Source organism: Rattus norvegicus, chromosome 2, assembly GCF_021556685.1.
Source record: "Rattus norvegicus strain SHRSP/BbbUtx chromosome 2, alternate assembly SHRSP_T2T, whole genome shotgun sequence".
Lineage (NCBI taxonomy): Eukaryota > Metazoa > Chordata > Mammalia > Rodentia > Muridae > Rattus > Rattus norvegicus.
In genome coordinates, this window is record NC_141535.1 from 68,136,695 (window position 1) to 68,158,389 (window position 21,695).

At 34.4% G+C, this 21,695-nt stretch overlaps 1 protein-coding gene across 1 annotated transcript in view; it reads left to right on the top strand.

The window, feature by feature from the left end:
* Positions 1-21,695, top strand: part of Cdh9 (cadherin 9) — a 145,830-nt gene that overhangs the window by 115,527 nt on the left and 8,608 nt on the right. The window contains 5 exon segments of the mRNA NM_001168630.2: positions 1,123-1,417; positions 5,431-5,550; positions 6,041-6,208; positions 7,988-8,175; positions 9,112-9,365. Of these exon segments, the coding sequence (NP_001162101.1) occupies positions 1,123-1,417; positions 5,431-5,550; positions 6,041-6,208; positions 7,988-8,175; positions 9,112-9,365 (1,025 nt within the window).

Here is a 21,695-nt window from a genome sequence, read left to right on the forward strand (position 1 = left end):
TTCACAATGACTGTGATTATATATTACATTTGTTAAAATTCTCACTGATTCATTTTCTAAACATTATAATTATTGTTTATAATTCATCATTATTATTGTGATATTCGAGAGTCTTCCTAGGGTCATTCTGTTTTATTTTACAAGTGAATTGCAACCCAACCACATGGTTTTTTGAGAAGGTGTCTTTATAGATAAATATTAATTAGAACTACTTTTTTCTTTAAGATACAACACTCATTTTGTATCACTTGAAATTTAAAGTGTTTATAAAGATCATGCCTCACAATCAGAACACAGTAATAGAAAAAGTACTTTCTTAAAACTATATTGAAAATGATTTAACTTTTAAAATTCTTCCTCTGTCTGATTGGTTTCCATTAACACAGAGGCTAGCTTCTCACAGTCTTATGTAGGAAGGGGAGAATAGCTAAAACATAAGAATTAATTCTTTAGTAGTCATTATAGTGAATTATAATGCCTCATTATATCTTTGAGCTTAATTATCTAAATGAAATTAAGATTGATATTTCACACACAGAATGAAGATGAATTTTTTGTCCATTGCAATACAATAGAGGTTTAAATTTTGATAATATTCTAGTCATAACTATATTTTAACCTCTGTGTTTTGAAGCAACTCAAGTATCAATTATTCTACATCCACTATCTCATGGTGGCTAACTATCCATATTTAATATTTTAAGACTACCAAAATCTGAAATGTTTAGTTTCTTCTTGATCTGAGGTATTTGTTCAGATCATTATTGGCATTGTTTAATGGGAAGAAGAAATTAGTACATATCAAAATTGATTTCTTTTTTATTTCATAAAATATTTTATTAACTAGACCTTTTCGTTTATCTTTCCAGGTACTTTGGAAGTCGAGTTTTTTTATTTTAATATTTCCTTTTTACACTCCACATTTTATCCCTCTCTAGGTCCACCCTCTGATTGTTCCACATCCCATATCTCCTCTCCACTTCGTCCCCATGAGGATACCCCCATCCCCACCCCACAAGACCTTGCTACTCCCTGGGCCTCCAGTCTCTTAAGGGTTAGTTGCATCTTCTCTGAATAACCACCCATGTATTTACAGAATTATTCTTTTCTACTCTTTTCAAGCTTCACACTGACCAAGATAAAGGAGACGGAAATTTAAAATACATTTTGACAGGAGATGGAGCTGGCAATCTGTTCGTTATAGATGAGAATACAGGAGATATTCACGCCGCAAAGAAACTGGACAGAGAAGAAAAATCCCTGTACATTCTTCGTGCCAAGGCTATAGACAGAAAGACTGGGAGACAAGTGGAACCAGAGTCTGAGTTTATCATTAAAATCCACGACATCAACGACAATGAGCCCAAATTCACAAAAGACCTGTACACAGCCAGTGTTCCTGAAATGTCTGGAGTTGGTACGTACCTGCTAACACTGTGCTCTCAAAGTTTTACTAAAAGTTTTACAGACATGTTATTGTATGTAGCCTATCAGAATCAGAGCTGTTACTAGAAACTCTTATTTTAGTCAATTGGAAACAACTCCTGTCCAGTTAATTTCAATTATTAATGTAGCCACGTCTTCTTTTAATTATAATTAAAAAGAGATGTTGTTTGAGTCCAATGAGAGCAACACCTGCTCTGTCCTTCAGAATAAATGTCCTGTAGAATGCTTTGCTGCCTCACCAGGGAGAGGGTTAAGTATGTCAGCAGCTCTTCTCACATTAAAGTGAGAAGGGACTGTTCTATTTGACAAACTGCTCCTTCAGAACTGCCTCATTTAATCATCAAAATAATCTGATTTCTAAGTGTGGGAAATACAACTTCACAGTCAATCCTGTTAATTAGGAATTCAGAAGAATTTAACAACTGAATGAAATTCAGATAACCTGAGGTATCGTGCTAGGATTCACATATTTTTTGCTCTATATCTCTATATTTTTCTCTATTGGTCTTTGGCTTTCCGTGCAAACTGGAAACTATATTTTCTCACAGTTCTGAGATTCTTCTAATTTCAAGTACCATTCCTTAATATACAAAATTGCTACTTGTATGTGTTTTAATACAATTAATTTGTCAATGGGTAATACTTATATTCTGTAATAAAAATACATTTCTTTTAAAATATTAGTGAAATAGTATTGAATAAAATATCACATGCAAGATATTCATTTTTCTATATTTGTGATTATTACTTGAACATTATTTCTAAATACATATAATAATAATGCATGTTTGATTGAAGAAACTCCTATTACAAAACTAAATATTTTATATATCTTCACTGACAATGTGGCATAAATGGTTTTTAATAGTATAACCTGTTTATAGAAAGGCACTGAGAATTTAGGAAGAAGTTACTATTTCTTGTGAGAGGCCTATCTGGGGAAACTGAGGCTCTATTTTCTTTTCAAGTTTTTACTTTTATAATGTAAAATGGATTTATCCATAAGGACAAGAGGCTTTTGAGATCATAAAGCCCTTTTATAGCATAGCATAGAATAGATTGGATTTCTTCAATGTTGTCCTAATAACTAGACTATTTCTGGATTGATCTATATTTCTTAGGCATTAAGTTATTTTAGATGCATATTATAGTATTTTATGAACTTATGTTTGTGAAGAAAATATATGTAAATTATGTTCTGTGCATAAAGTATTAATTTTAATTGAACAGAATTATGGTTATATCCTATAATTTTTGGAAAGACATTATATTAATATATTAATTTGCAAATTACTTTGGTCATATTTATCTGTTCATAAATTTTTCCATAGTGAGAAATGTAATAAACATGATTAATATGACAGAAATATTTGATTATTAGAAAAAATCTTCAGAAGTATTCAGATATTTATGTACTTTAAACTTTTATGATATTACTTCATGGTTTAAATATTTATTTTATTTAATTAAGATTATAATATGAGTACAACATTTTCAATTTGCTGTTCTTTTTCCTTCAAAACATTCCCATATATCTTCCTAGCACTTTTTCAAATTCATGTCTTATTTTTCTATTAATTATTTTATACACACATACCTACACACATAGAACCACAGAGACACAAAAATCAACATATTACACAGATACAAAGACACAAAGACTTACACACACACACATAAACAGACACACAGCCTCAAACACAGAGAGAAGAAAGAACACACACACACACACACACACACACACACACACACACACACACACAGTAATGCATGCTTTAGAACCAATTCTTCAGTCTTTAATTTTTTTAACAACAGAATGGAGAATGGGAAAATGGCTCAGAGATAAAGATCATCTTTTCCTCTCACAGAGGGTCCGTATTTGATTCGCAAACCCACATGGTGTTTGTTACTGTAACTCCAGGTCCAGGCCATTTCATCAACTCCCCTGCTCTCTGAGGAAACCAAGAAAGAACACATGGGGTCATAGAAAAATATGCAGGCAAAACATCCGTGTGCATAAAAATAAAAATAAATAAAATAAAATAATAGGATGTTTCTGTATCAAATATATTGATCTCTACAATAAAACATTTGCCTCATTTTAATTTTATAGAGGACAGATTCTTCTCATACAATATATCCTGATATCTCTTATCATGTTCCCCTTTCTCCACTATTTCTGATAAATATTCTTTAATATTTAGTGTACTACTATCCCATCGTTCCATTACATACTTATCATGTATTCACTCAATTCAGGTGTCTTCTTTCTTATAGTAAACATAAGACTTTATTTTATCATTATTTTTTTAATATAAAACAAGTTAAAGACCAAAATAACTGCCTTTAAATGTTACTTTAAAATTTTCCAATAATTCAATTCTTAATAATTATCAAACATTAAGTTTTCATATTTGCATTAATTCTCCATCTGTCTCCTTGCTATTTTGTAATATTTGGGCTTGATAAACATGTTTTTTTTGCCATTCCTAAATATGATTTGTCTTGTATTCTGAAAGAAATCTCCAGTCCTGCATACTGTAGTAAATTTCAAGCTAGCATTCTGTTTCTTTCCTGTGCCAATTGAGATCATGTTTTAAAGGCTCACTGCCTATTGAATCAAGAAGGTAGCCTTAACTAAGCAGTCTGTTGGTAAAATCACAGAGAATGGGTGATCTTTAATCATACTGCCTAGCTCTAATTTCCGTCTTGTCACTTACTGGATCTGCGATATATGGCCTAAAGGCATATGTCCTACATGTGCCGTGAGGATTCAGTTTTAATACAAATGAATTCCTGCCAACTTGCGAAGCCTACTCCAATCATCCTACGGATGGCTTATGTCATGAGGCTATAAACAGGGCTTGGTTTCATGCCATGATATGGAATCGCATGCTACATTTTCATGTCTGAAGATAATTTATACTTCCAAAGAAAACCAAAACTTATGTTTAACATGCAGAGACTAATTTCTCCAATTCTCACTAAAAGGCCTTTGTGGTGGTGGTGGTTTCTGTTCCTACTCCATGCTTGAAACCCTGCTCTTTTCTGATACCCTTAATACACAAATGCTTAGGATGGTGAGAGTTAGTCTCAGGGACTCTTAAATTAATGAACGTGGAGAAGGGAAGCAGAGAACAGGTAAGCTTTCCAGGCTAAAGGAGGTCTCACAGACCTGTGTCTTTTCATCCCTTTATTGAAACATTTAACCAAACTTAAATAAGCTTGGTTTCTTTCCTATGGAGCCTCTGAAGAAGGCCAAAGGAAATAAAACAAATGACCTTACAAATTCTTGAAAAGTGTTAAAATCAGATAAGACATCATTTTAAGCTTTATAATTTAATGATTTAAATGACTTGCATTTTAAGAGAAAATAAAATTGGAAATAAAAGAAATGTGAAAATCACAAATTAACTTATCAGAGAGCTTAATATTTCATCACCATTGAAGGATTTGCAAGTGACCTTAAATATCTGGCACTGTGTACACAGAAAAATTATAGTTCAATTCCTCTTTCTTCTGTGTGTGCTTAGCCCTGCTGTTTGAACCTAGGCCTTCTAACCTGCTAAGACTCTATGTTGCAATATTACATACTATTTTTTTGCTCCTTCATCATAAGGACTCTGTTTTGTTGTATTTATAATCCCACTTCACTAAGGTAAAGAATAACGGGTTTCAAAATGTTGAATTTGTTTTTTCTCATGTTGACATGAATGTGTTAATTGGATGTTTGATTGTCTTCAGTAAAAACTTTTCTTATCACAATATTACCCTTTATTAATTTTTAATTCATTAAATTCTATCAATCTCTGAGGTAAGAGACATGATGTATTTTCCATATGTAATGCATTCCATAGTGACGAGTCAATCCAGGATCCCATTCCATTTTTTATTTAAGAAAATAATAACTGAGAAAATGGCTTTTAAAATAGATAATCATTAGAAGAACTGATGTGCCTCTGCTTGTGGTCGGGCTGGATACAGGTACCTCTGTTATACAAGTAACTGCAACTGATGCAGATGACGCCAACTATGGGAACAGTGCCAAAGTGGTCTACAGCATACTGCAAGGGCAGCCATATTTTTCAGTGGACCCAGAATCAGGTAAATACATGTATGCCTTCCTCAGTCTATTTCATCCTTTATAATATAGCCTGATACATATTTGTTTAGGCTGTTTTCTGTTTTAAAACCTATCCAATTGTTGTATCCGTTGTACATAGATGCTTTCTTTCTATGGTTATTTTATGAAAATAAAATCAAACAGCCTTATATTAACACAACCTATTCGAGCTTAGCTCTTTCAACTGTTATTTATTGGGTTTAAATTTAAGAGACTACAAGATTTCACAGTGATTTATATAATTTTCAGAATAAGAAAATACTCCAAGCTTAAAGAACATTATGAGTGTAAGAATTAAGCAAAGTCCATCAATCAAAATAGAAAATGCATAAAATCCAAGGTTTTCTGTTTTGTGAATTAAGCTAAATTACTGGTGGGATTCTCATATTCTTCATTTATCCTCTGTAAAGTGGATATTTCAAAGTATGTCTTGATTTCAAAAGTAAATGCTTTATTTTTTATTCTTTAAAGGCATAATAAAAACTGCATTGCCAGACATGAGCAGAGAAAACAGAGAACAGTATCAAGTTGTTATTCAAGCTAAGGACATGGGCGGCCAGATGGGAGGCCTCTCTGGAACTACCACAGTGAACATCACCCTAACAGATGTCAACAACAACCCTCCTCGGTTTCCACAGAGTAAGACCTGACCGCGTAATGGGAATATTTTCACACACACTGACCTGAACTTCCACAGAACATAGTGTGTGCATTTCTAGTCCCTTTGCTGAGAGCAAATCAATGCACTCATTCTAAAATCAGAGAAAGTTGAAATTTCCCATAAATAAAAAGGGATGATACACATCACCAAGTAGGTATGGAAGTCAATCAGACAACAAAGTTCTTTTGCAACTTAACGTTTTGCTAGCTGTTGATGAGCAAGAACATTTTGCAAACTGATGTCTTCACAGTCACGATTGCTATCCCGCCCTTCTTCTAGTCGCACTGGGTAGGAATGTGGGCGCAAAAGTCTGCCTGTTTATATTCGAAGTCTACACTGTTCACAACTCTTAGCTAATTTATAAACAACATCATAAGCCTTTATTTAATGGACTTTAAAACACAGATTGGATGTTTATCATCTCTGAAAACAGGATCTATATTTAAAGCAATGTATGTGGGATAAATTGGCAGCATTTTAGTATCCCTTTGGTTTAATGTAAAAGTAAAGAAACTTGATAATGATACTATCTTATTAATATTGAAGTCACTAGTATGTAACAAGATGTTAAATTTTAGTATTATTTAAGTTACTGAACCTTGAAAATCAGTATATTTCTTCCAGTTGTCATCTAAACTTTACATTCATATTCTCAAAATATAAACTAAGTGTATAATGGATATTCTGTTATCCATTAGGGTATTTCTGTTAGTAATGGGTGCTAACAGAAGATCAGTGTTCATTGTAATAGTGGTTAAATGATGAGGAGTGGACAGTGAACTAAACTGAATACAGATATAGTTACATGAGTTCCTCAAAATAAAATGTGGATTAATTGATATCACAATTTTCTTGTTTAACTGACAAGGACTTAACATTAAAGTTTGGGAATTCCCACAGTAAACTTAAAACCTGCCACTTCTAACACAGAAATCACTGGAAATGATTAGACTTTGAAGTCAGAGAAACCGTGTTTTGTATTATTTTTTTCACAACACAGAAAGATAATCTTTGGTCTGTCTACCAGAGTTGTTTATTTATAAGGTCTAAATAGGCCACTACAGAAAATCTTTGGATTTATAAAATTTCCAGCACCCACTTTTAAGTATATTTCTTTAATTATTTTCAATTTTTATATTTACACATTTATAGAGAGTTTGTAAATGTGATACTTGTCAAAACAGAAGAAAACACTGTGTTGTATGTCTGAATCTGTATTAAACATGGAAAAAATGGGACTTAAAGGACATTCCAATTGAAACATATAAGCAGAGCCAACTCTAATAAAGATATTGCTGTTTGAAAATTATTATTCTAAAACTTAGAATAAAAATTAATGTACAATATTTCAAATAACAGAAATTTTATTATTTGAAAAAATATCTCACCTTGACCCATATTTAAGTGTGGATAAAATACATGGTTATAATATCAAAAAGTCATAATCAACCAATAAGGAATTCATTATCACGGTTGTTAGATCTGATGGTTTGGATTCCTATAGCAGGCTTTTGTGTGCTTTTGAAGTAACATTGGACATTGTTTTAATCTTTCTGGAAATTATATTTCTCCTTTACAAACAGAGAAAATTCACCTTCTATACATTATTTTTCCACTCCACAAATCTATAAATTTTGACAGCATACAATTCAATGTGATGAAAATATCTTTCAATTTAAATCACTTTACTAAGAGGAAAATAGAAAATTTGTGTCATTCTATGCTGAAAGTCAAGGAAGCTATTATTTACTTTGCAGGCACTTATCAGTTTAACTCTCTGGAGTCTGCACCTCTTGGAACTCATCTTGGAAGGATAAAAGCCAATGACCCTGACACAGGGGAGAATGCAGAACTGGAATACAGTATTTCAGAAGGAGAAGGATCAGACATGTTTGATGTGATCACTGACAAAGATACACAGGAAGGGATCATAACTGTCAAGCAGGTCTCTCTTGGCTGTCTTTCTATTTTCACTAAGTGCTCTTTAGTTTATTCTTGCTTTTCAGTGCAGAGAAAAACAACTCTGAATCTACTTTTCATCATCTCCTATTTGCTGTCTATCAACCAAAGGCAGTAGGAAAACTGATTTCAAATAAGTGATATGTTGTTCCTGAGCATTATGCTTCTGCTCAGGCTCAGATGGCAGTGCTTGTAATAGGCAAGAATCAGACTCATAGTAAACTCAAGGGTACTTACTTTGTTTTTCTCCATGGCGTGAACAGTAAGCACCAATCTCTCACTGCTACGGCATACATTTCTCAAAACTTTTAAGTGTGATGGTCTTTGTAAAATAAATGAAAAAAGATGAAGAACCAAGCTAGCATTGACCTTGACATTTCCTACCTGAAGATTAGCAGCCAAGTAGCAGAGGATGCTATGTAAGATGTTCTTGTTTATAGGTGTTTGCTTGATTTTTAGTTGAGTGCTTGAGAATTATCTGCAACAAGATGAAGATTGATACTGCAAACATTCATTGTTTTTTAAGTTTCACTGCATATTTCTTTTAATAAATACTCAAGTTAATGAACTATACAGTTTATTCTACATATATGTTTTAGTCAGTTTTCTGACTTTAATATTTTTCTTAAATAAACTACTATGTAATCAGTATTGATTTGAATAATATTTCACTTACTATGCCTAGAAGAATTGAAGTGAATTACCTAATGGTTGTCAGTTTATTATGCATTCCAGGATAGTTATTTTGTGTAAGTATAAAACAAATGCACTAGTTCATTGTTCAAAATGATTACCCCATAATTAGGATAGTTACTTAGCCATTGTTGTTATTAAATTTTAAAAGGTTATTAAACATTCATATTGTCAATTGCTGCTATGTCTTCAGATATATCCTAACATTTCCTACTTTCCTTTAACTTAGAATTTAGATTTTGAAAAGAAAATGTTGTACACTTTAAGAGTGGATGCAAGTAATACCCATCCTGATCCTCGATTCTTACACCTTGGACCTTTCAAAGACTCAGCCATGGTTAAGATCTCTGTGGAAGATGTAGATGAGCCCCCTGTGTTCAGTAAGCTCTCATACTTGATGGAGGTGGATGAAGACGTAAAGGAGGGGAGCATCATAGGACAAGTCACAGCCTACGACCCCGATGCCATGAACAACATAATAAAGTAAGTACCTGCAAAGCATGTATCTATTTGTTAACATTCAATCCATTTTAAGACTTTATGTAAAAAGTTGAATCATATAATTATGCTCACAGCAATAAATAAATCTGAAAAATCCATTTTTCACCTCTGCTCTCTTCTGATTCCTTCAAGCCTGAGACACCACGTGAGTTTTACAACTGCATAAGGTAGATGCTATTATGACACTTGACTAAGAGAAATGATTCTAAAATACCAGCATTTAAGTAATTACTCTATGGCAGAAAAATTAGTATCTAAAAACATGGATGGGATGTTAATTTTAGAGTCAGCCACAAAATATAACCTCTTAATTGTTAATGTTTATTGCCTCTATGCTTAAAATATATATGAATGTAAATTATTTAATAAATACATTTAAAATATAAGGGATTCAGTAAATAGCTAAATACATGATGATTTGTACATATGTACAATAAATATCTAGATATAAAGATCTGAAACTGAAACTTTGTTGTAACTTTTTAATAAATATTTACAAAAATGTTCTGTTAAAGTAGAAAAAAATACTACATATCAAAATTTTGATAGACAACTTTATTGTTCACATATTCACAGAAAAGATATATAAAACATTGGAAAGAGTATAAAGTATTATCTATTAGTAAGGTATAATATTTTCATAACCTGATCAGTTGATTGGCCATTTAAAAGGCTTCTTAACTTTAAGTATTTTTATTAGCTTACCATTAATAATTATACAAATAGATGTGTTTCACTCTCTATGAGTTCATATATGCTTTGCTTACTTAATTCTGAGGGCCTTGTTTTTCTGGCCTCCTTCTGCTCTCTACATGCTGAGTGTTACATTTCGTTCAGGATTAAAATTATTATTTAAAAATCATTGTTTTTCATTGCATTACTTCATAATTATTAGAATATTTCATCATCTTTAGATAGTTTTTCAGCAATTAAATGCTAACAAGTTTTATTTTTTCTGATTCAAATCCTTAATGATTTTGCCACATAGAATCTCTTTCAAATAATTGTGAAACTCGTTCACATTTGAAGATATAATCAGCATCTTATATGCTCTTCAAACAATTAAAATTATAATTTCAAAAAGTTTCAATTACTGTCTGTTCCAAATATAAGTAGACAGCATATCAACGATTCCAAGAAGAGGTATCCAAGTAAATACCATAAATACCCATAATCCATCTCAGGTTTGGGACATGCAGATAGGAGCAGGGTGGGGGTTCTTCCTGCATGTGTGGGTTAGGGTATATATGCACATGCATACATGAGGAAACAAGCGGCCGATGTCAAGTGTCTGACTTTTCAATGTGTTTCACACTGGTTCTTAAGATGGTGTCTCTCATTGAATGTGGACTTTGCCAATTTGTTTAGACAAACTGTTCAAAAAGTCCTAGGGATCATATATACGTCCCCAACCCCCATAGAACTGAATTTGGAGCTATGTGCCGGGCTTTTAGTTTGATGATAGGGATTGAATTTTAGTAATCATTCTTGTTTATAAACACTAACAAATGATCCCGGGCCATGTCACAGATATCTGTATTAAATTTTACATATTTAATGCATATTAGTATTGTATGCAGCATAAGATGTCATGTGAAATATATTTTTACACATGAAAGATTTTTAAAACTTTATCTTAAAATTTCTTCTCTGTAGCCAAATTTTGTACTATGTTTAAACAATATTTACTATGATTTAAAATACTAAGAATTTAAGAAAAGAAATAAGTAAATATATTTGAAACATAATTAAGTTAGTGATTCATATAGATGGATGATGAGAAGTCAGTATGTGTGGGATTATATAGAAAATATGAGACATACAATACTTTTTATATTGAAATTATATTTCACTTTTATTTTATTGTATATGAGTTTAGCATGTATATTATTTAGGGTTATCTTGAGCAACAAAAGTGACAGAAAATATATAGGTATATGGGATTGTACATACTCACATATATGTATATACATACATACATACATAATTACATACATATGGGATTTATTCAGCGTCTTACAAGCTATGGATCAGCTAAGCTAACAATGGTTTCCTATGATAGGAATGCTCAACTATCCGCTAATTTTTCAGTCCAATAATCTAGATATCTCATCTTATCTTCAGTACAAATGGGAATACCCAAGAAGTAGGTTCAAACGTCAGTGAAGGAACAGACTTGCCAGCTGTGAGGGAAAGCAGAGAAAGAAATAAAGCTTCCTTTTTTGACATCCATTATATGCATGTATACCATAAAGCATGCCCCAGATTAATGCTTAATCTTTTAATTTCAAATTAAATAATTAAGAAAAATTCCTCACAGCTGTACCCAAGGCTTGGATTTTAGTTAATTTCAGATGTCAAATTGACAAGAAGGAACAGACATGACAGGTTTACCACTTGCCAGTTTGGCAAACAATAATAGATCTTTTTATCATGCTTAATTTCTAGATGAAAATATAACCAAGTGATAACTATATCTAATGTGATTTACTTACCCCATGGGTAGGCACAAATGCAGTATATATTTAGTAGCACATTTTTTTTCTTACAGCATTTAGCTATTCAATGTACAACCTCTAATATATTATAAATTTTATATTGTTTGTCAATGACCCTTCAAGGACATACTTTAATTATCTCAAACTTAAACATTTGGAACACTGATAATTTTTTTAATTGCTATTATTTAAGCAATAGAAAATTGAGAAGAGAAAGTACAAATATCTGCACAAATTCTTAACAAAATATGACAGAAATACCCATGTCAATGATAATCTTTGTTTCTCCAACTGGTCATGTGACCTTAGCTTGTAGTAATAAGAGTTTCCTCTACTACCTTTTTGTTTTTTTTAAATTCCTTCCCCCTTCTTCCTCCTTTAGTTATCCTGCCTGGATTATATAGTTGCGGTTTCCTATTGATCATAATCATAGGACATGACTGCTCTAAGAGCCATCTAGAAGTCCAGACATAATCATTCCTACCTTCATTGTAGAAAAGAATCTAATTTTCCCTTGCTAAACTAGATCATTCACCCTACTAACATTGTTATATCTTTCTTAACTTGTTAGATTAATGGTCCTAGAAGCTCAAAAGCTGCCAGGGTAAAGTCTAACCTTCCAATTCAGTGGAATGGTTGTTGTATCTTGTTGGGCATCAAAGGGAGGAGAAGCCCTTGGTCCTGGACCCCCCAGTGTAGGGGAAAGTCAGGGCAGGGATGTTGGAAGGGGTGAGTGGTTGGGTGGGGGAAATGAGATAACATTTGAAATGTAAATAAAAAAAATCCAATAAAAATTAAATTAAAAAAAGAAACAAATAAAAAGGCAAAAAAAGAAAAAGAAAAGAAAAAACGCGTACACTAGGAGAAATTAAGGTCATGGGAACAGGAAACAAAAACAAAACAAAGCAAAACAAAATAGAGTGGATTACTATGGATTAAAACATGTGGAACTATTCCCTTTTCCTTCCATTGATTTTTGTACCATGGCTCCTTACTATGGGAGAAAGCATACCATAAATTGAACATTGAATTAAAGCATAGACTAACTTTTGGAAAACCCTGTCCCAGCCCTCTAGACTAATGTTACCTAATTGGCACTCTGTGCCTTTAAAAGGCCATTACATGTTTTTTATCAGGCTAGCTACTTTAGAATGGTGGAGACAATGGTAAGAAGAGTGAATTCTATGACTTTGGTGCAGTGAGTGAATATGAAAGCTTGCACAGTTTTAAAAAAAAAGTGTCAAAAGTTTGTTTAAATGGTTTACTGAAATATTTGTTTAGAAATTGCTTACTTAAAAAGAAAGTTGGATATTCAGGAGAAGGAAATGCCAGATATCCCATAGTTTAGTGCTGATAAAGTGTAGACTTTAAGTCTTAGGAAACTACAATTCTGAGTAGGTATACTGTGTAAAAACCTAAGTCTCCAAAATGGGAATGCCCAGAAGACATGAGCTTCAGTAATTCAGTAAGACACAAAATGGTAAAAGGGACACCAACACACATATTTGAACAGTTTCTTTGTCATCCATTTTGTTACAGATCATAGTGACATAGATGCCATTTCTTGGTTAGATGAATTAAGTGTTCATGCAACCAGTCTGCCTTCAACCTCTCCTACCTACCTTGTGGCTGGGTCACATGGCTGTACTGAATTGCCAAAGGCAAAATGATCATAGTTATTATAATGTATAGTTATTGCTGCAGCATAGGCAAAGAAATATTCATAGGGATCCAAAATGAGCTGCACAATTTTGGTGATTTTTATGATAGCATGACTCATATGGCCCTTTGCTACTGGTTAATTAATCACTATGTTTACAGGCATGAAGTATACAAGAAGCCCACTACATTTTGATTTACATAAGCAGAAACATTCAAAAAAATGACAGAAAGCTTGTATTGGATCATGAAAAAAAGGAAACTCAGTCATATGAACTAATTTCTAAAGTTGAGCCAGTTTAAAATCCCAGAATCCCTTGAATGAAATGATGAACATGTTTCCCTGAGGAAGGCTTTTGATACAATACCTAAGAGTTTTACTTATGTCCTTTCTCCAGTTTTTCCTGAAAGGTACTACGGCCTTACTCAAAGATAAGTATACACTGGGAAAAAGGAAACAATCAGACTTTGTGGTGTTTATTGGACCTTGGTTCTGAATTGATGCTAATTCCTAGAGACCCAAGCAAACATTATGACCCTCCAGTTACAATGAGGCTTATGGAGTTATGAAGTTGTGTGAAATCTGGATCACAGTAGAACCAGTGTGTCTCTAATCAAATCCAGTGGTTATATCCCCAGCCTGAGAAGAGATATGGACAGAGAAAGAGAGAGAGAGAGAGAGAGAGAGAGAGAGAGAGAGAGAGAGAGAGAGAGTTAGTTCACTTATTGGTTCCTGATGGGTGCAATGACACATAATACATCTGGAAAGGTTAAAGAGAAGCCTTTAGTGTTGCTCCTACCTGGAAAAATAATGAATCAAAAACCAATCACATTCCTGGAGGCATACTAAAACATAAGTGTCCTCATCAAGGACTGGGGAGATGTAGAAGTGGTGGTTCCCACAACATCTCCCTTTTACTCTTCTGCCCTGTCTTGTGTGAACATATATTGATAATGGAGAATGACAGTGGACTGTAAAATATTCAATACATCAGTGAGTTCAGTTTTAGTTGCTGTATCAGATATGATGTAACCTGAACAGGATACACAACTGCTGGTACAGGATATACAGCTATTGATTAAGAAAAAAAATTGTACCTGTATATAAAGACCACCAGAATCAGTTTACTTTCAGTTGAAATGCCATCAATACGTCTTTATAGTTTTACCTCAAGGATATATATATTAACTAATCAGGCAAGTAGCATACATTGTTTGTAGGGGTCTTGATGATCAGTTTCTTTTAAAAAACACCACATTGTTTCACTATATTGATGAGATTATGCTGGTTAAGCAAATTAACAGGAGGAAGCAACAACTTTCGAGATTTGGATAACATATATACATATCAGAGGATGGGTAATAATAAAGCAAAATTCAAGGCTTTTCTTTTCATTTTGAAAAGAAACTCTTGTCTCATACTATACATCTTGGCTACAGTTTTCCCTCTTTACACTTCTCCTAGATCCCCCCCCCCAACACCTCCATTCTCCCCCAGATCTACTACTCCTTTATTGCTTCTTCTTTCTCCAAGAGCAAACAGCCAAATAGAACAAAACAACCTGAAATTTTCATCATGGGCTAGGTACTATCTGACCAACCATGTCATAAAGTAGTATGTGTCCAGTTGCAATCCACTATCAAATGGAAATGATATACACATGAGCAATTTCAGAAGGCTCAAGGAAATTATATGAAGAAGTTGCCCACCTATTTATGGTTTTGACTCCCATGACAATGGTGTCTGCTGCCAAGCATGCACTTATAGCTTCATGGGCAATGCCCCATGATCAGTTGACTAAAGAAGTAAAGAATAGGGTCATTCATAACTGGACAACTATAGCCCTTTTCTGAAAAAATTCTGAAAGACACAAGAGAGAGGAAATTTTCACAGTGGGCAAAACTGGCAGTACACATGGTCATAAATTTTGTTCGAATGGAGAAATGCCCAGAGGTCTGATTGTTGATTATCCATGTGCTGTAGCCAATGGATTTACTGGATGGTCAATTATTTGGAAAGAACATGACTAGGAAATTGATGAGTCAGAGGAAGATGGATAGATAGATAGATAGATAGATAGATAGATAGATAGATAGATAGATAGATAGATGATAGAGATAGATAGATAGATAGATAGATAGATAGATAGATAGATAGATAGATAGATAGATAGATAGATAGATAGATAGAGATAAATAGACAGATAGATAGATAGATGAATTTTTCTGACTCATTGAAAGATGTGAAAATACTTGGGTCTATGTAATTGTTCAGCAAAATCTAACATTAGCAGAAGAGGAATTCAAAATCAGCTCATTGAGATGACCTGTTTTGTGGATAGTCAACATCTTCATGAACTTCTTTATAGTCTGTGACCTACAAAGATGCATATATAAACACAAACATATGCATATTCTTACATATTCAAATCACTATCTATATTTTCTTTTAAATTTATATCTCACATTTTTGTTGTTGTTGCTTTCTTTTGTTTTTATGCTAGTTTTTCAATCATGCTTGGTTTAATCCTAGGTCTCTAGGCTTGATTCAAGCATCTGTTTTCCTGGCTGTCTAGTCAATGTCAAGGGTGGGCTCCCTCTCATGGCATGGGTCTTAAGATGGGCTAGTTATTAGTTGGACACTCACAAAATTACTGTGTAAAGTTTACCCAAGATTACCAAGGACCTGTCTTAGCTTGGAGAAGGATTCTAAAAAAGGGGTTTCTGGGAATGCTGAAAAGAATGACTAATGAGAAATCAAATCCTGTGCCAAAGCTGATGACCTATGTTCTTCTTGATACAGTTTTTCCAGTCTGCTTTTCTATGTTCTGCTTTCTCTCTGGATATCTCTTAATCTATATTCTACCAGCTTGTTATTCTAAGAGATCTCTCTGTCCATGTCCTGCTTGCTTGTATCATTTCTACAAGCAGTTCTCTTTTTTATCCTAAAAATTTCTCTGGAGAGCTCATCTCCTGCAGTAATTAGCCCAGTATTTCATTTTACTATCAATCCAGTCATTTACTCAAGATTTCCTTTTGATTATTGTGATGGTCTATAAATGGTTGGGCTAGGGATTGACACTCTTAGGAGGTGTGGCCTTGTTTGAGAAGGTGTGTTACTGAGGGTGTGGGCTTAACACCCTCACTCTAGCTACCTGTAAGTAAGTCTTTCATTAGCAACCTTCAGATGAAGATGTAGGACTCTCAGCCTCTCCTGAATCAGGCCTGCCTAGTTGCTGCCATACTCCAGCCTTGATGATACTGCACTGAACCTCTGAACCTGTAAGCCAGCCCCAATTAAATGTTATCCTTTATTTTTTTTCTTTTTTTCTTTTTTTATGGGTGTTCCCCTCCCCATCCTCCCCCCCTTGCCGCCCTCCCCCCAAAAATCTAGTTCACTGGGGGTTCAGTCTTAGCAGGACCCAGGGCTTCCCCTTCCACTGGTGCTCTTACTAGGATATTCATTGCTACCTATGAGGTCAGAGTCCAGGGTCACTCCATTTATAGTCTTTAGGTAGTGGCTTAGTCCCTGGAAGCTCTGTTTGCTTGGCATTGTTGTACATGTGGGATCTCGAGCCCCTTCAAGCTCTTCCAGTTCTTTCTCTGATTCCTTCAATGGGGGTCCTATTCTCAATTCAGTGGTTTGCTGCTGGCATACGCCTCTGTGTTTGCTGTATTCTGGCTGTGTCTCTCGGGAGAGATCTACATCCGGCTCCTGTCGGCCTGCACTTCTTTGCTTCATCCATCTTGTCTAATTGGATGGCTGTATATGCATGGGCCACATGTGGGGCAGGCTCTGAATGGGTGTTCCTTCTGTCTCTGTTTTAATCTTTGCCTCTCTATTCCCTGCCAAGGGTATTCTTGTTCCCCTTTTAAAGAAGGAGTGAAGCATTCACATTTTGATCATCTGTCTTGAGTTTCATTTGTTCTAGGCATCTAGGGTAATTCAAGCATTTGGGCTAATAGCCACTTATCAATGAGTGCATACCATGTGTGTTTTTCTGTGATTGGGTTACCTCACTCAGGATGATATTTTCCAGTTCCGACCATTTGCCTACGAATTTCATAAAGTCATTGTTTTTGACAGCTGAGTAATATTCCATTGTGTAGATGTACCACATTTTCTGTATCCATTCCTCTGTTGAAGGGCATCTGATAAGACTTGCCTTGGTCATGATGTCTGTTCCCAGCAGTAAAACCCTAACTAAGAAAGTTATCTTATGAATCAGCCTCCCATCATCCCAGCCCACTCTTAGGAGACAGCAAAGAAAACACTTTCTTTTAACATTCCACAAGAATTCAGAGCTCTGCCTGCCTTTTGAAACATTAAACTTAAGGTAGTTGGGTGGGACCCTGCCCTAAAATCTCCATTGTCACCACACCTGAACCTAACCTTTCTTTGTCCTATGCTGATCCTGAACTGAGGAATGCATCTGCCTTTGCATAAACAAAAAACTTGGCTGGGTGGGATCTACAATCACCCCTCCCTACGTCTCATTATCTCCTTCCTTAGTAATTGTCTAATATGTTGGCTCACAGCACAGCTGCTTTTCCCGAAGCCCCTCATATAATTCATACTTCATTCTTATTTTTTGCATAGTTGAGAAATTTTTATTTTCAACTCACCTATTTAGAACTCTTCCCCATAGCCTTAAGGCCTATCCAGAAGGTCCCAATGCTTATCATTTTGCTGAGACATAGCCACACCTTTGACACTTGGAATCCTGCTGCTTCTGTTTATCATGGAGTCATTAACCTTTACAGGGAGATATTACTCCTAAAGAAAGAGCCCTCCATTACAACTAGTACTGGTTCCAGCAAATATGTCAAGTATTACACAAGCAAGCCTTATGCCCACAGCAGCCTTTGACATTTCTGGAGGCTCACACAGGGTGGCCCTGTACCAAGGGCGGAATTATGTCTCTCTGTCCTCACCAAGGCCATGCTGAGCTCAGCACAGGATCATTCTGTATGAAGAGCAAATTGTAGGTTGAAGGTTTTGTGACTAGCTGGATGGCCCAATTCCTCCATTGCAATTCTTGCCTAGTTATAGAAGATGGCTGGTCCAGGCTTCATATTCTCCAATTCTAGGAGTCTTAGGATAACTCTCATAGATTCCTGGGAGTTTCCAGTTTTCTAGGTTTCTAGCTCATTCCACAAATGCTCCCCCTATTCCAGTCATCTTTAACAGTGCTCTCTCCCTCCATCTTCCCCCAAAGTGATCCTTCCTGTTCCTATCTCACCCTCCCTCCTGACTCCCCCCAACCTGTCCAACTGCTATATTTGTTTGATTTCCCTTTTAATTTGATATTTATGTTTTCTCCTAATTGAGAACTATTTTTTTTTTAGTTACTCTGGGTCTATGGATTGTAGCATAGTTATCCTTGACTTTAAAGCTAATATCCACTTATAAATGAGTACATACCTTGTCTTTCTCTCTGAGTCTGCGTTACTTCACTCAGGATGATCTTTGCTAGTCCCTTCCAAGTTCCCTGCAAGTTTCATTACATTGTTGTCTTTAACAGTGGAGTAACACACCATTTTTTAAATGTACCACGTCTTCATTTTGCATTCTTTGGTTTAGGGACATCTTGGTGGTTTCTAGTTTCTGACTGTTAAGAAGAAAGCTGCTGTGATCATAGTTGATCATGTTTTCTTGTAGTATGGTGGAGGGTTCTTTGCGTTTATGCCCAGATTTATAGTAAATAAAAATATTTTATGCTCTACCCAGTAGTTATCAGTCATAGTTTCACCGTTCTATTAAATTCAGTTTTTTAGTAAAATACTGTAGCTTTCTATGTATTCGAAATGAGTAACTCATTATTTATACAGTTATTCTGTTAATAATTTCCAACCTCTAAATCCTTCATACATTTTTGTGTATTCATAATGCACTGCAAGTAATACATTATTCATGAACCTTTGTAATTTTGAATATTTGTAAATATATTTCCTAAATATAGTAACCCCTGTGGATAAAATTTCAAAGGAATGTTTGTGCTAAAAATAATGACAAGAGACTGTAAATTCTTTCCTCATTGTGCAACTTACAAGTGTAAGTTTCCCATTTTGGTCAAAACTCGAGATATTTTTGCTGGGTGGAGAGTCAAATGTTGCTCCTCTTAAATTCTCAAGAATTATGATGTTCTTTCAATTATATCACCAAACCTACCAAGGAACAAAACTATACCTGCAAACTGAAAGCAGCATAAGCTACCAAAATGCAAAATGTCATGAGACCTTCTTTAGATTTCTAAAGAGCAGGAAGAAAAATCAGAAACCAATCAACAAAGATTAGAGAAGCAAGGCTGAATCCCAAAACAGACAGAATAAAATCAGCATTAGTAACACATTCTGAAGGAAAGTTGAGGAACTATTTCACACCCACAGTACAGCAAAATCTGTGCATCAAACCAACTGACTTAAATACATGTGCTACTGGCCACAGCAATTTTCTGTCCTGGTTAACAGATGCTGCCACCTCTGCTTCACCCCACTACTTATTCTGGATCTCTCTAATTGTAAGGTTACATATAATTTTATGCACTTTGTAAGAACATCTTGTTGAAATCCACACCTATTTTATGTCCAGCGTTTTAAAGTTTAATGATTTATTTTTTTTTAATAGAAGAAATTCAGTTGCTGCTTTCAATTAAAAGTAAGTTGCGAAACAAACTTATTGGCAAAGGATTGAGTTAAGCTCCAGGAAAGGACACAAACATTCCAACTTAAGCTGTCCACAAGTCATAGGAAGATCAATACACAGAGGGTGTCCCAGATTTCTTCTTTTGCTATATTGTGAAAAGAAAATCTAGCCAGATGTGCTGGTTGAAGCTCTAATCCTGAGACACAGCTGGCTATAGCATGAGAATCACTAATATGAAGTCATTTCAAAATACATGGCATATATTATGGAGGCCAGCAATGCCGTGAGAACCTGTCTATCTGAAACTAATCCTGCTGTTCAGAAAATAAGACTATTATTTTTTGTAAATTATTTATATTACTTTTGTGAAACTATTAGTGGTTTCATTAAGCAGTCAACATCCATTTCAACAATGAACATAATGATTTCACTGCATACCGTTGTGAGAAGCACATGTCTGGAAAAAATTTGCTTATGAAGAAGAAAGAAGAAAGGCGTATTCTGCCTACACTGACCAAGCCATTGATAAAATAAGGTCGAATTTGACACGGTGGCACAACCACTGACTGTCATGTCTATAACTGTGTCCTCTATGTATTGTGTATTAAAAGCACAGGACTTTATTAATGCATTTAATGTTTGATTTTACAACATAAAAGGAAAACCATAAATTTTTGAACAGAGAGTTTACAGGTGAGTTGTGTTGTATACATTTTGATTTTTATGTCACCCATATGAAAGTGTCCTTTCTTTCCAGGTAGCATTCCCACAGAAGCTTTATGCAAGTGCTCTGTTTCACGTAGTTTTTCAAACTTCAATGAGATCAATTTGATACAATATTATCAAATTTATAAGCCATTTTCTGGGTCACAGAAATGACTTTTTTCTGTGTTAAGTGCTTAACGCATTTTTTTCTGGTCATTTGTAGTAATTCAGTGTATTTATTATTAATTGGTAACTAACTAACTCAGAATGTTCTAATTCTGTGTTGAAAATAGAACTTGGCTATTATGTAAAAGAATTTTATCTCTGGGCTTTGACAACTCATGGGACATCATTTTTGCTGAGGGGAATATCTAAAAATAGAGCAGGAAGTTGTCACTGTTAATGATAAAAAGTAAGCTTATTTCCAAATTGTCAAAGTGATTTTCCTCTGTGAATTCATAACCTGAAAAGTATGTCTGCTGAAGTGTAACCCAAGTAGAGGACTGGCAGGTGCTCAGAACTACTTTTTGTCCCCAATAAGATATAAGCTATTCAGTCTGTCACTTTTATATTATAATTATTATTTTTCACCGAGAGAGTCCTTATATTAATCTCTAGACAAAAGTTAATGCGCATAAAAGATTTTTTTCTTCATGTTCATCATTACAAGTAGTGGGAAAATTACAAGACCATTCATTTTAGACATAATCAGCCAATGGTTAACTACTGGTCTTTCACACAAAAGAGACAAATATACAGGTAAACATTGTTAATTGCATTCTATTCAACACAAATATGTTGTTT